The sequence below is a fragment of the Magnolia sinica genome, chromosome 10, assembly GCF_029962835.1.
Source record: "Magnolia sinica isolate HGM2019 chromosome 10, MsV1, whole genome shotgun sequence".
In the NCBI taxonomy this organism is placed as follows: domain Eukaryota; kingdom Viridiplantae; phylum Streptophyta; class Magnoliopsida; order Magnoliales; family Magnoliaceae; genus Magnolia; species Magnolia sinica.
In genome coordinates, this window is record NC_080582.1 from 49,491,155 (window position 1) to 49,505,777 (window position 14,623).

The window sequence follows — 14,623 nt, forward strand, 5'->3', positions numbered from 1 at the left end:
CACTGCACGCTCCAAGCTCAATGCTGCCACGACCTAACGCCACCTGCACGCATCTATCGTGCATAAGCTTATAGAAAGGTTAGAAGGTAGTGTAAGTGTGTGCGCAAGGTAAGCGTCAAGCATGCAAATATCAGAGTAAGAGGAAATACTAGCAAGTTCATAAAAATGTCTTCAACCTCATAAAGGATATGCGATGCAAAAACATAGCAAGCCAATGTCATATACTGAGAAAGTAATGTGGAAACATAATGAGTTAAATATCAGATACCGAGGATGCAATACAATATGCTATTCTAAAGAGCTACAAATACCATTAACCTCATTTATGTCATATAAATGCAAAACATAGCAACCCAAAATGTCAGATGTTGTGGATGTAATGCTTAATGCGGTGCGAATGAAATAACCAAGCTCGAGTGTGAAGTCGGGATGATAGTACGTAGTCTCGCAGGCTACGGGGTCCATCACAAGGGACTTTTATCCAAACCAATCCCATACCTAAATTTGGATAGATAGACTCAATGTGGTAAACTCCTAATCTCAGGTTGGTTACGTGCCCCAACCGAAATCCTAGCCACTGCGAAGGTGCACATGATGACTTGATTGCGCACCACCAACCCGAGTGGACAGTGAATGTATGAATGAGTAAAATCCTAAGTATGCAACTCCTGCTCCACAAATCAGTACTGTACATCTCTGGGATCATCACCGGGGTCTAGTACACTCCAAGCTGGCTACTGCCCCGGCTGACAGTGCAGCCCAGTGAGTGGAAAAGACCTCACTACCCACCTGTCAGTAGTATACCAATGCCTACCCGGCTCGTCGATAGTGGACCCATTTGGGAGCTGGTCAAACTCAGCCTAGCTTACAGCCCCCTCACTTGGGCGGATAAGGCCACACCCCCTCCCAACCGACCATGACACAGTGAGAGACGCGGCCTACTAGTATTTGGCACTCAAGCATTCATGTATCCACTCGGTCTAGACGTTGGGGCGTATCCTGGTCACGGAGGTTTAGGGACTTTCACCCATGGACATCCAAAGTGCCCAGATGCTCGAACCAAATATTTTCGATGTCCCATCTAGCCATCCACGACATGCTTGTGGAGGCTATGACCCTAATGTCACTAGGGGTATAGTAATCATAACACACAATGCAAGATGCATAAATCATACGATCCAGTCATGCATCAATCCTACGCATACCGTGCGCTCATGTGAAACAATCTCCGCCTATCTAGGAGTCTCATAACAACCTGCCCAATGACAAATGCAATGGTCAACCACATCTCATAAAAAACATGTAGATGATGCATATGGGCATGTACATGATGCTATGCTGTCACATACTCATAATCGGTATCGACGATCAGCACCGATAATTGGCATCGATAATCGGCCTATACAATCGACCTTGATAATCGGAATCGGCCTCGACAATCAGAATCAGCCTCGACAATCAGAATTAGCCTCGACAATCAAAATCAGCCTCGATAATCAGAATCGACCTTAACAATCGGAATCGGTCTTAATAATCGGAATTGGCCTCAATAATCAGAATCAGCCTCAACAATTGGAATCGATCTCGACAATCGAAATCGGCCTTGAAATTGGCCTCGATAATTAGAATTGGCCTCGATGATTGGAATCAGCCTCGACAATCAGAATTGGCCTCGATAATCGGAATCAGCCTTGACAATCAGAATCAGCCTCGACAATCGGAATCGGCCGCGACAATCAGAATCAGCCTCGATAATCGGATTCAGTAATCGGCCTAACAAAGGGCCTAAAAGAAAGTCACAATGTGGACATTTAACCATCATTACCCATCAATGTACACATTTAACCAACATCGCTCCCAAGGTGTGATCCTCATAGGACCAAACATATAGTGGGTCCATGACCTCATACAAAGGCCTCATACACAAAATAATGGCCCGCATACAATCTTAATGGGCCTCATACATTTATAATGGGCCTTACACCAAGGTCTAATACATCAAGTGGGCTAAAAATATATCAAATTGGGTCACGTCCCATGAGCCTCGAATACATCACAATGGGCCACACCACCTGGGCTGGAACTACATCACAATGGGCTTCATCATATTGGCTGTAAACATATCACATCAAGCCTTGCCCATGGGCCTCGAATACATCACAATGGGCCACAACCCATGGGCTTCAAATATACAATCGGTGGGCCCTACACATCGGCTTAATATACATCACAGGTGGGCCCTGCAAATAGGCCTCATACACATCTAGTGGGCTGCATCAATGGGCTGCACAAATGGGCCTCATACACATCAAGTGAGCTGCATCAATGGGCTGCACTAATGGGCCTCATACACATCAAGTGAGCTACATCAATGGGCCGCACTAATGGGCCTCATCAACATCAAGTGAGCTACATCAATAGGCCACACTAATGGGCCTCATACACATCAAGTGGGCTACATCAATGGGCCACACTAATGTGCCTCATAGATGGGTTACAAATATATCAAGTGGGCCATAAAAACATTGTATTGGGCCTCGTCGAAGGCAACAAATACATAACAGGTGGGCCCTACTTATGGGCCCTCAAATACACCACATGGGCCTCATCCATGGACAGTTTGGATCAAACATGTACATCACGTGAGGGGCACATGGACGGTGTGAATAACATATATATATATCATTGTGGGTCCCACTATAATGTGGGTGAGGGCTTAGATTACATCTAAAATCATTTCAATAGTGGTAGGTACAACATGTGTATCACTATGCACTATCATTCTACGGGGCACATGGTTCTCTAATGATGATCAACACCGTCCAAACATTGTCTATGTAAATCAACACTATCCAAACATTGTCCAGCATTGTCTAAACATTGGACAGCACCACCGAGCATAGTCTAGATGGTGTGGATGAAATAAATACATCACGGTGGTCCCAACCTGGCAAAACAGATGGATGACTTGAATAGATCACATTCATCCGACGTGGGTCCCAGTGAAATCAGATGGATGACGTGGATATAAAACATTTACATCAAGGTGTGGCCACCGTCCAGAAGATCTGGATGGTGCAGATATAATAAATACATCAATGTAGATCCCACCCACAAGTGTGGGGTGGGCCGCGTGAAATGGATGAGTGGTGGATATACAATACATACAACCAAAGTGGGACCCACAGAAATTGCTAACATCAATTCAGCAGCTGTCTGCTGCTGGGGTCCCACGTCTTGGTGCTGAACTGGATGGACGGCGTTGAAATAGTATATATGCATCCAAGGTGGGCCACGTTGGATGGCCTGGATGTAACATACATACCAGGTGGGTTCACACGTGTGGGACCCACTAGCTTCTAACAAAGCTGGTATTTGTGTTCTACCTGCATCGATGGTTAGTAGGTGGATGGTCTACTGTGATCAGCAGCTAATCAGCGTCCATGCGAGGTCACTCATCTGGTGGCACTACCAAAATAAAGGAGCAAAGGATACAGACCATGTTAGTTTTTTGCTACGGATATAAACCGTAGCTATATTTACTACGGTCTTAATCCGTAGCTAAAAAGTTGTCGCACCCTTAATAAATAACGATGGTGTAAGGGGCCCTACGGGGCCTAAAAAAATATATCTATTATATCTAAGTCGTCAATCTATTTTGAAATATTATTATAGATTACGAAACTAAAAATCAGCTAGATCGAATGCTAAAGTGGACCACACTGTAGGAAACATGGAGATTAAATCACATGTGTTTCCTATGGTGTGGTCCACTTAGGACTTCAATCTACTTTATTTTTGGGATCATATATTAAAATTATTTAATAAGATTAATGGACAGAATGGATAAACCAAATACATCATGGTGGGCCCCATGGAGCCCCTAACAGGACCGTTCATGGGTCCCTCTTACCGTTCGATGCCCAAAAATGGGCGCGCGCTCAAAACAGAGCCGCGCCCAAAAACCCTTCATTTCTCTCTCTCTCTCTCTCTCTCTCTCTCTCTCTCTCTCACTTCGTTCCCTAACCCCATCTCTCATCTTCCTCCCTCTCTCTCTCTCTCCTTTCCCCAATCCTCTCTCTCTTGATCTCTACTCCATCTTTCTCAATCTCCTCACTCTCTCTCCAACGCATCTCCGCCATCTCTTCTATCTCCCTCACATCATCACCATGACTTCGGTGCCGTAACCCCTCTCTCTTTCCTTCCCTCCCTCCCCCCTCCCTCTCTCTCTCTCTCTCTCTTTCTCTCTCTCTCTCTAGCTGTCTTTCTCTTTAAGATGTTGGAAATGGTAGGGTTTCTGTGAGCTCTTAAATATGCAAGCTTTTATTATTATTTTAATTTATCAAGTCCCATTTGTTTGTTGATCTTTCTTAGTGCGCGTGTAGTTGTCTTTCTCTATTTAAGATGTTGCAATTGATAGGGTTTCTTTGAGATCTTAATATGTAGGCTTTATTATTATTATTATTATTATTTCATGATTTGTGTCTTTACAATGACAGGATCTTATTTTGTACAAGAAGTAGTTTTCACAAACTGGGCTGCGGAGTGGTTTTTTTGGCATTTTTATTCTTCATTCAGTCATTTCAGTGACTTCCTGTAAGCCAAATCCAGATTTTTAATTTCTATATTTTATAGTTCTAAATTGGGTTTTATAGGGAAACTTCTGCATGATTCATAACCCGAATTTGATGTCTAACCGATTGGAATATGGTTTTTCTATCCTGAATTGAGAATTTGATTTAGCAAAGTTGTAATCCACATCGGGTTCTGTCATTTCCATCATTTCTAGCCCTGAATTGGGTCTGGAAGGGATTCATTTCACCAATTGTTGAAACCCAAACAATACTTCTTGCTGGAAATGATTTTCCTTGAATTTTACATGGATTTTCTATTCCTGAATTGGAATCCTAAATTGGGGATTGGACTGTGGAGTGATCCTTTGGAGTGAATAATTTGGACTGCGAAGTGATCCTTTTGAGTGAAAATCACAATCCAAACCAGGTTTCGTGATGTATGTCTTTTCGAATTGGATTTTAGATGGCTTCTTTTGATTAATAATACAAAATCAGAATAATGTTTCTTATTGCAAGTAGTTTCGGTGAATCCAATTGCAGTGTTTTTCTAGCATTTCTACTCTTGATTTAGTGCCATTTCAGTGACTCATTGCGAGCCCAATGCGGATTTCTAATTTATATGTATATATATATGAATTGGGTTTCAGAGGGAATTGACATCATTCACCTTAACCCGAGCTGAATTCTTAATGGAAAGTATTCTTGAATCATAGTCCTGAACTGGATTCTGTGATTTGTATTATTTCTAGCCCAGGATTGGCTTTGAATAGGATATTATTATTATTAGTATTATTGTAAATTTCTCAAGTCCAATTTGTTTTAGTCAGAAACATAAATCAAGGCTTGTTTTGTGTAGTTGTTTATCTCACCTATGCTTCTTTATTATGTGACATTTGCACAAGTTATCATGAGACAATCTATTTTTTTTTTTTTTAATGTTTTTCGCTCTTTGTACTTGTTTACTAAATCCAATTAAATTTTCTTAAAATGTCAGACATGCTACACATGTATGAGATCCAAGTTGTCCATCAGGTTTGTCTTAGTGTTTAAATGGCATCTGCCCAAAAATTGGGCAGTTCATCTATTAAAAGCCCATGATGGTAGAAATGAAAGGATGGTTTACTAAAAATTTCTAACACTCCAATATTTGTTCCACAAACTTTAGCCCAATTGATCAACGCATGTTATAAACGTTTCCTGATGGATGGACTGCTTCCACAAATTGTCACTCTCAAACCTAAAGAGAATAAATAAATTAAATCTCTTCCTTTCCACCATTTTTCTCATGCCATGCTTTCCTTTTCTCAGTTACTTTTTTAATTTCAACCAATCCAAATACAAGAGAGACGGCTACAAATCACATGCCTCCTCCCATAGGCCCAGGCTTCCATCCCAAAAAGATCTGCATAGCCACTAACAATGCTAAGGTGGACCAGTTCCATGAGAAAATGGCCTTGGTGATTAGCCAGCGCCTCCACACCGTGTAAAACCTGATTAATATCCTAAAAATGGGCACAATGCATCATAGTCATGCCATGGCCAAGCCTTCTCTTTCAATGTCATGTCTCCACCAAAGGCCAGCTAGATTCTGTTTTACATGCATGAATAAATAGCACTAGCATTGTTGTATAGAACACGCTTTCAAAATGGCAGAGCCAATTGCTAGGACAAGTGCCATTGGCTTTGTTTCTCTCTATCCTCAGAAAAGGGAAGATGTGAGTTCATTCATATTTAATGCAACTTGGGTGTAATCTGCCTTCAGTTTTTCTAGTTCTTCCTAGCCAAACTCCCCCTTAGTAGGCTTGGTTAGCACCAAAACAAAGCATGTAGACCTCTTGGTGGCTCCTCCGGTAACATGATCCTCCTTCAACGGAACATATATGTATGGGATTTCAGCTTCGGGTACATGTGTGATCACATCGATTGGAGAAATGTTTCCAGCTATTACACACAAGATAATGGAAAGAGTGTTTCTGCATCCATGCAGGTATTATTGTTTGAATGATCTTATTATTCACCTATGGTTGTAATAATTTAGAAACTAAAAATTTTGTTTGTTTTATGACATCTTTGTTTCAGATTTCTGAATTTGTTTCCGCAAAGGCAGATTTTGGATCTGAACTAGCTATAAGTACTAGAACAAAGCTTGAGCCAGGTGATAAGATTAAAGTGCTTGGTCACTCAATCAGTTGTTCTCAATTATTTGTATGAATGCAATGATTAAATGTTTTATATACGTAATGATTGTTTTATTGGTGATAATAAGATGCCCTTCTGCTTGACTTATTAGTTACTTGGTGGCAACAACATGGGATTAATTGCTTACAACTCCAGAGGATTGCCATAGGCATATTAAGTCAGAGATGCTCTTCGTTTGTTTGCAAACACAGCTGGAGTTCATTTGATTAGATGCATTATAAAATTACCTTTTACATGCCCAAGAGCACCCAACTAAGGTAATTTGAATAACACTAGCAGAAATGCTAAGTGTACTTGTTAGAGTGCTTTTTAAAGGTGCACTTGCCTCACACATATTACATGGGACCTCACTGTCTGGATTCCATGCATTTAAATTTAGGCAGATTAATATGTGTTGAGGAACAATTGCCCATTTGTCTTAGCCATTGATTCATCTTGTCTTGTTGTCACTCACTCAAGCATTATTTCCAAATGCCACATGCACTGATTCAGCATTCAGCACGCAACTCAAACCAAATCAATCCAAATCATGGGCTCTCACGTAGATGTATCTTAAACCAAAATCTTTTAATATCAGGTACTATCTTTTGACGAGTTATCTAACATTTTTTATTGTTTGACGTGGATTTAAAGAGAAATGAACAGGATCTTTATTTCAGCTTGTATTGAATATCATACTTGTAAAATTCAATGAAATTTTCTTGTTGCTATATATAGCCCCGTGAAACCAAAGCTGCATCAATTCATGCATCACTATGATGCATGTGAGAGCGTATCTAACATGTGTAAACATGGAAAACCTGTTATATACATCCATCATGCTTGTATTTTAGCTTACCAGTGCAATACCGACAATACTCATCTGTATGATGCTTAGTACTAACACTAACACAAAAACTATGACTTGTTTTTCCTTTTTCTTTCTTTCTTTTTATTTTCTTTTTCCTTTTCCTCCATTTAGGTATTTAACTGGGAATATGCTGACTGGGCCTATACCTGGATGGATCTTGCAAAGAAGCAACAACTTGTACGTATAAGTACCTTGATGCCGAAGATTTTCACTTCATGTTTCCATTTCAACCAAACCTCACTAACCAAACTTGGGTTTCCAATTTCCAAGCATGCCATGAGAATTCCACTCACTCTCATGATTCTCTGCTGCTTCTAGACATGTCTCTATATAATAAGAAATGGGCTCAAATGGCCAAAACCATAATTTTAAAACTAGGAAGAAATCAACTCATTTGGCTGAGTCAACTTGACTAGATCAACTTGGAAAAACTAGATCCAATCACACCTTGGTTAAAACTTGAGAAAAACAGTAAAAATTCAACAACACTGAACTAAAAATTCGACTCAACTTAGGCAACTCGACATTATTTATATATTCTTTAGACTCTTAATGTTAATGTTCATGGTAGTGTTACTTCGGATGGCAGTAATCCATTTCCTTTCTTTTCTTTCTTTCTTCCTTTGGGCAAAGATGTCTGAACTGTACTAATATTACTACCATAACACCAAGTTGAATAGGTAGTAACAGAAAATAGAGCATCAATACGCACATTGACATTAGTGGAACTTTTAGCATTTGGTCACCATGCTACAGTTAGCAGCTGTATCCAAGTAACTTATTTAGTTGGCTTTCAAGTTCCTAAGTTTTTCACCAATATGAGGTTGATTAGATTGTTGTTGATGCCCACATGAATTGTAATGATCCTATTTCTTCAGAAAGATTGTGAGGATAAGCTGTGTTGGATCTTTTTAAGCATAAATGTCATCTCAATAATACTTGCACATGTCATTGTTATTAATTATTATTCCTTATTTCCATGAAACTAGCATAAGCTACTTGTGTCCTGCATGAATCCACAACCCATAGATTTATTTGTCACAAGATAACTTTCAACATTGTTTCTTTTGTTTCCTTTATTTCCTACTTTTTTTATCTCCCTGAACTAATTTCTGATATTTTTCCTTTTATTTTCATTTATGCTAACTTTCTTCACATTGAGGTAGTATAAACCCTTCAAGTAGCCTGTATCCTTTGAAGTTTGAACTTGTTTGTAAATGTTTCTAACTTCATGTATTATGACATGTTATCAGTATGGATCTTCTGAAATGGTGCAAGAGAATTCTAGGTTTAGGGTTTAGCTTTTCTGGGATTGCTTTGTTAGCTTCTGAGTGTAGAAGCATTTATCAAGGGGTCTACATATGATTTTCTTCTTCTTACTGCTCCTGCCTTTTGTTTTTCTCCAGTGTTAAATCTTACATGACTGATGCCTATCTTTTTGTTGTAACTGTTTACTTATATGTAAGTTTGTATCTTTAGGCTGTGGACATTTTTGCAGCTTCCTCAGCTTCTTCTATCAGCAGATTGTCTATAATGAAAGAAATTGAGAAGATGTTGTGTGTTCCGACATCAGAAGAAGAAACATTATACCCTCCAAATAAGCCTATAATACAGGTATCTGCTTTTCTGTAATGATGACATCTTTTGTTTTTTCAATTGATTGTATTTAGCAGTTTCTTCGTTTGTTCTTCTTAATTATAGAACTTGCTGTCAGAGTTTCTAGTTGGACGAATTACCCTCCCCTGCACTTCAGCAACAGTATGTGTATACATGTAAAATTGTGTTATATAGAAATGTAGGGGCATAATTCTGGATGGCAGGCACAAAGAGGAAGTGAGAAGTTTGATGACCCAAATCCATTTTCTTTTCTAGAAGAGTTGAAATCCAATAAGGCCTGTAGATTTGAGCTATCTGATATTGCTGGACGTATTGTTGAGTTCAGGCAAGCTTCTATATTAACTTCTACAAATCTTATGCATGAAAGTATATTTGTAATTTTGTAATATATTTAATATGCAAGAAAGTAATCGTTTTGTGCATGTTTGGCATCAGTTCTGACCAACATGGGAGTCAGTTTATTCAGCAAAAGTTGGAAAATTGTAGCGCTAAATAGAAGATATCTATTTTTGAAGAAGTTCTCCCACATGCTCCAACATTGATGACAGATGTGTTCGGCAATTATGTTATTTAAAAGGTAAGACTTTTTTGGAAAAACAATCATTGGTTTCCTTCCATTCTTTTTCTTTTTTTTTTCTTTTTTCCCGTAAAGATACCTTCCATTCTTTTTCCCCTGTTCATCTGCCCTCCTTTATCATTTTTTAAGAGGTTGTGGGCTGGTGATCTGGTAGTCTCTATATTCATTCTTAGGTTGGTCGTATGAACATGATTTTCACATTTACTTGATGAGTGGAGCCCAATAATGAAGCAAGATAACCTCCGTGATGAGGTCCACCTTTTAGAACGGTTTAGATTTACCAGCTAGTTTTGTCACTATTTGTACATATGTCATCTCATGAGTCTTACCTTTTGCAATTTTCTTACCCCTGTAGTGATTATCAGAAGCAGTGGGCCATCATTGAAAGATTTCCCTTGTAGTGATTCCAATTAAGGTATGGATAATACATGGTTTTAGTTCATGGTAAATGGTACCTTTTATTGTGGATCACCCCTGGACCAAAGACCTAGTACCTTTTATTGTTGTAAGTTCCTAATTAGTTTGTTTCTGTATTTGTGTTGGAGCTATCCGGATGTTGAGCGGGGGTCCCTGGAAGGTGGGAACTGCTGTTATGACTACGATAAAGTTGTCCATTTCCTATGGACAGCAATATGGGTGGCCTGGCCATTTGGATAGGCCCGTGTTTATGTATTATCTCGAAATTGATGAAGCATATCCGGATGTGCGTCGGAGCTATCCGGATGTTAAACGGGGGTCCGTGGAAAGTGGGAGCCACTGATATTTATTTTTTCCCCTTCATCACTATCTGTGTGATCTTGTGAACAGGTTGGATGATAAATAAACATCACTACAGGCCCGAACCCGAACCTGAACCCTAAACCTAAACCTAAACCTAAACCTATTCTCAAATCCCTAAACCTAAACCTAAACCTATTCCTGTAACCTATAACCTATAACCTATTCTCAAATCCCTAAACCTAATCATATAACATTAACCTTAACCTAAACCTGAACCTGAACCCGAACCCAAACCCGAATTCCTAAACCTATAACCTATAAACTCAATCTAAACACATAACCTAAACATATAACCTATAACCTAAACCTATAACCTATAACCTACCTATAACCTACACCTAAACCTATAACCTATAACCTTAACCTAAAGCTAAACCTATAAACTAAACCTATAACCTATAGCCTAAATCTAAACCTAAACCTAAACCTATTCTCAAATCCCTAAACCTAAACCTATAACCTAAACCCGTAACCTATAACCTAAACTTAAACCTAAACATATAACCTATAACCTAAACTTATAACCTCAATCTAAACTTATAACTTATAACCTAAACCTAAACCCAAACCTATAACCTATAACCTATAACCCACCTATAACCTACGCCTAAACTTAAACCTATAACATATAAACTAAACCTATAACCTATAACCTAAACCTAAACCTAAACATAAACCTATTCTCAAATCCCTAAACATAAACCTAATCCTATTACCTATAACCTATTCTCAAATCTTAACCTAAACCCGAACCCGAACCCGAACCCGAACCCGAACCCGAACCTGAATTCTTAAACCCTAAACCTATAACCTTAATCTAAACCCATAACCTAAAACTATAACCTATAACCTAAACCTAAACCTAAACCCAAACCTATAACCTATAACCTATAACCTACCTATAACCTACACCTAAACCTAAACCTATAACCTTAACCTAAACCTAAACCTATAACCTATAAACTAAACCTATAACCTATAACCTAAAGCTAAAGCTAAACCTAAACCTATTCTCAAATCTCTAAACCTAAACCTAAAACTAAACCTATAACCTAAATCCATAACCTATAACCTAAACCTATAACCTATAACCTATAACCTATAACCTAAACCTAAACCCAAACCTATAACCTATAACCCACCTAAAACCTACACCTAAACCTAAACCTGTAACCTATAACCTATAACCTAAACCTAAACCTAAACCTAAACCTATTCTCAAATCCATAAACCTAAACCTAAACCTAAACCTATAACCTCTAACTTAAACCTAAACCTAAACCTAATCTTATAACCTATAACCTATAACCTATAACCTATTCTCAAATCCCTAAACCTAAACTATAACCTTAACCTTAACCTTAACCTAAACCCAAACCCGAACCCGAACCCGAATTCCTAAACCTATAACCTATAACCTCAATCTAAACCTATAACCTATAACCTAAACATAAACCTAAACCTAAACCCAAACCTATAACATATAACCTAAAACCTACACCTAAACCTATAACCTATAACCTTAACCTAAACCTAAACCTAGAACCTATAAACTAAACCTATAACCTATAACCTAAACCTAAACCTGTAACCTTAACCTAAACCTAGACCTAAACCTAAACCTATAACTTGATCTATCTATCTATCTATCTATCTATCTATCTATATACACACACACACACACACACACACACACACACACACACACACATATGGGAAAAGGTACTATGTGCTCAACCTCACCAGACCATCCCATGAGGTCGAGTTATGTGGGCCCCACCGTGATGTGTTTCAAACATCTACCCCATCAGTCAGATGCACCATTCCATCGTGGGCCTAGGTCTCAAAAATCAAGTCAATCCGTGACTTGTGTGGGGCACACCACATACAGAAGTGGGGAGGGGCCGTGCACCATTAAAACATTCATAATCATTTTTTGGGCCCACTGAGATGTGGTTTACAAATCCAGCCCATCCATTATGTGTGTCCCACTTGGATGAGGGTTTAGACCAAGTTTCAGTTGCATTCAAAACTCAGGTGGGCCCCACCAAGTGCTTTTATATGTTTTTGGCATGTCTTCACATGATTTTAGATGGTATGGCTCACTTGAGTTCCGTATACGATTGATTTTTGGGATATCCCATAATTTAGAGGGGACCCATCAAATGCACAGTGTTGACGGTCGACACGCATCACGGTGGGGCCCACACAGCTCAACCTCACTGGAGCTTATCGTGAGGTCGAGCACATAGTACATTTTCCCTACATATATATATGTATGTATGTATAATTAATCTATATGAGAAATATTTTGGCCTGATTTTTCTCTCCTCTTTTTCTTAGTCATGTCTTTCTCTCTTCCTATGTAATGTTTCTACAAGTATGTTCCAATTTTGTTAGTTATATATGTAATAGCTTATTGAGGACATGTAGAAAGCAAAAGAAGAGATGGAAAAACTGAAAGGGGAGGCACAAGCCAACAAGGATCACATGCTACAGGTGGTTTGGATTTTTTACTTGGATTTCTTATATGATACTCTTAACTTTTTAAATATTTTATGATATTTTTTTAACAATATAAAGAAATAGCACAAGTGAATGAAGTTGCATTGAAGCAAATTGAATCTGCTCATGACAAATTCAAGGCTGAGGTACATCCCTGTATCTTGAACCTCATTTGTGTAAAAGTTGCAATCCTTGTTTTCAGTGTTTTTTTTTTTTTATATTTCTTTCTTTTGAGATGTTTACAGAGGCATGCTTGTGTGATTGTGTCTACAAATGTTGTTTTATACAGGCTGACAAGCTAAAGAAGTCATTGGAGGATGAAATTCACTTTCTCAAGGGAAGGGTTTCAGAACTTGAAAGTGATCTTGTGTCAAAGTCTATAGAAGTTACATCTGTAGTTTCAGGGAAAGAAGAAGCTCTATCTTCTTATGATAGGTTGAGCAAAGTGAAGTATTGTTTATTTAGAAATGTGAATGTGGGATGCATTGTATGATTTGATTACTATTCGTAATAAATGCATCGTTGTTTTTTTTCTGATTGCATTTTATGTACTATTCCTATTAGCATTAAGCTTAGATGAGTTATCAATCACGGCAGGTTCTTGCAATGGAAACAGGCACCATCATTATATTTTTTTTAAAATTTTTTAAAAAATAGCTATGGATTTTAGCCGTAGCTATTGTTCTGGAAACCATAGCTATTATCCGTAGTCATAGGTACATTTCGCTATAGAAATTATAACTACGACCTTTATCTGTAGCTATTGATATCTATTGCTAAGGATTCAATCTATAGGCATAGCTACATTTCGCTACAGAAATTATAGCTACGGCTTTTGTCCATAGCGAATGATATCTATTGCTATGGATATAATCCATAGCCATAGCTTTTTTGACCTTTAGCTACCCCACCAATAGCAATGGATGTGCTACGGACTAGATTCGTAGCAAAATGTCTTTAGCTACAATTTTTGGCTGTAGCCTTTGCCTATTTTTCTTGTAGTGTGGGTCCCACATGATCAGGACGGCCAAGATAAGACACGTGTATCAAGTGCGTCCCATGGGTCCCATGGACGGTGGGGATAGGACATGTACATCAAGGTCAGTCCCATCATCTAGGGACTGGACGGTGGTGGGTGTCATGCTACAGCAAGGTGGGTCCCACGTGCCGGATGCAGCATGTCTTTAAGGTGGGCCCCATGTTAAGGATCGAGTTGCTATTTGTATTTTCCCTTCATCCAGTGTCCAAGATGGACGACATAGATAGAATATAGGTGAGGGCCCCACCGTCCAAAACATCTAGACAGTTGAATGTCATGGATGAAAAGCATATATTAGGTGGGCCCATGATTGTATGGCATGGATCAAGTGGGCCACACCCATCATCATCTTCACCATAAAGAAAAAGGGAGAGAGAGAGAGAGGGAGAACGGTGAAAATGGGAGGGACCCCACCACCATAGGCTCCTCCTTGATACAAAACATACAACAAGATGGGTCAACCACATGTGCGCCCTCTAATC

At 38.9% G+C, this 14,623-nt stretch overlaps 1 protein-coding gene and 1 long non-coding RNA gene across 6 annotated transcripts; both read left to right on the plus strand.

The window, feature by feature from the left end:
• Positions 1 to 6,513: 6,513 nt before the first annotated feature.
• Positions 6,514 to 9,687, plus strand: LOC131257461 (pumilio homolog 6, chloroplastic-like). Of its 5 annotated transcripts, XM_058258299.1 has the most exons (5): positions 6,514 to 7,030; positions 7,266 to 7,350; positions 7,735 to 7,800; positions 9,103 to 9,237; positions 9,444 to 9,687. In XM_058258299.1, exons 3-5 carry the CDS (start codon positions 7,774 to 7,776, stop codon positions 9,624 to 9,626), a joined length of 345 nt encoding a protein of 114 aa, XP_058114282.1. In that variant the 5' UTR covers positions 6,514 to 7,030; positions 7,266 to 7,350; positions 7,735 to 7,773; the 3' UTR covers positions 9,627 to 9,687. The 5 variants fall into 5 exon arrangements, 3 of the variants coding, with proteins under 3 accessions (XP_058114282.1, XP_058114281.1, XP_058114283.1); XM_058258298.1 differs by lacking the exon at positions 7,266 to 7,350; XR_009177423.1 differs by lacking the exon at positions 7,266 to 7,350 and having other exon boundaries at positions 6,520 to 7,030; positions 9,415 to 9,687.
• A 3,226-nt stretch (positions 9,688 to 12,913) lies between these two features.
• LOC131257462 (uncharacterized) lies at positions 12,914 to 13,635 on the plus strand. The gene is made up of 2 exons (XR_009177425.1): positions 12,914 to 13,248; positions 13,392 to 13,635. It is a non-coding gene; the product is annotated as an uncharacterized LOC131257462 (long non-coding RNA).
• Positions 13,636 to 14,623: the final 988 nt, after the last annotated feature.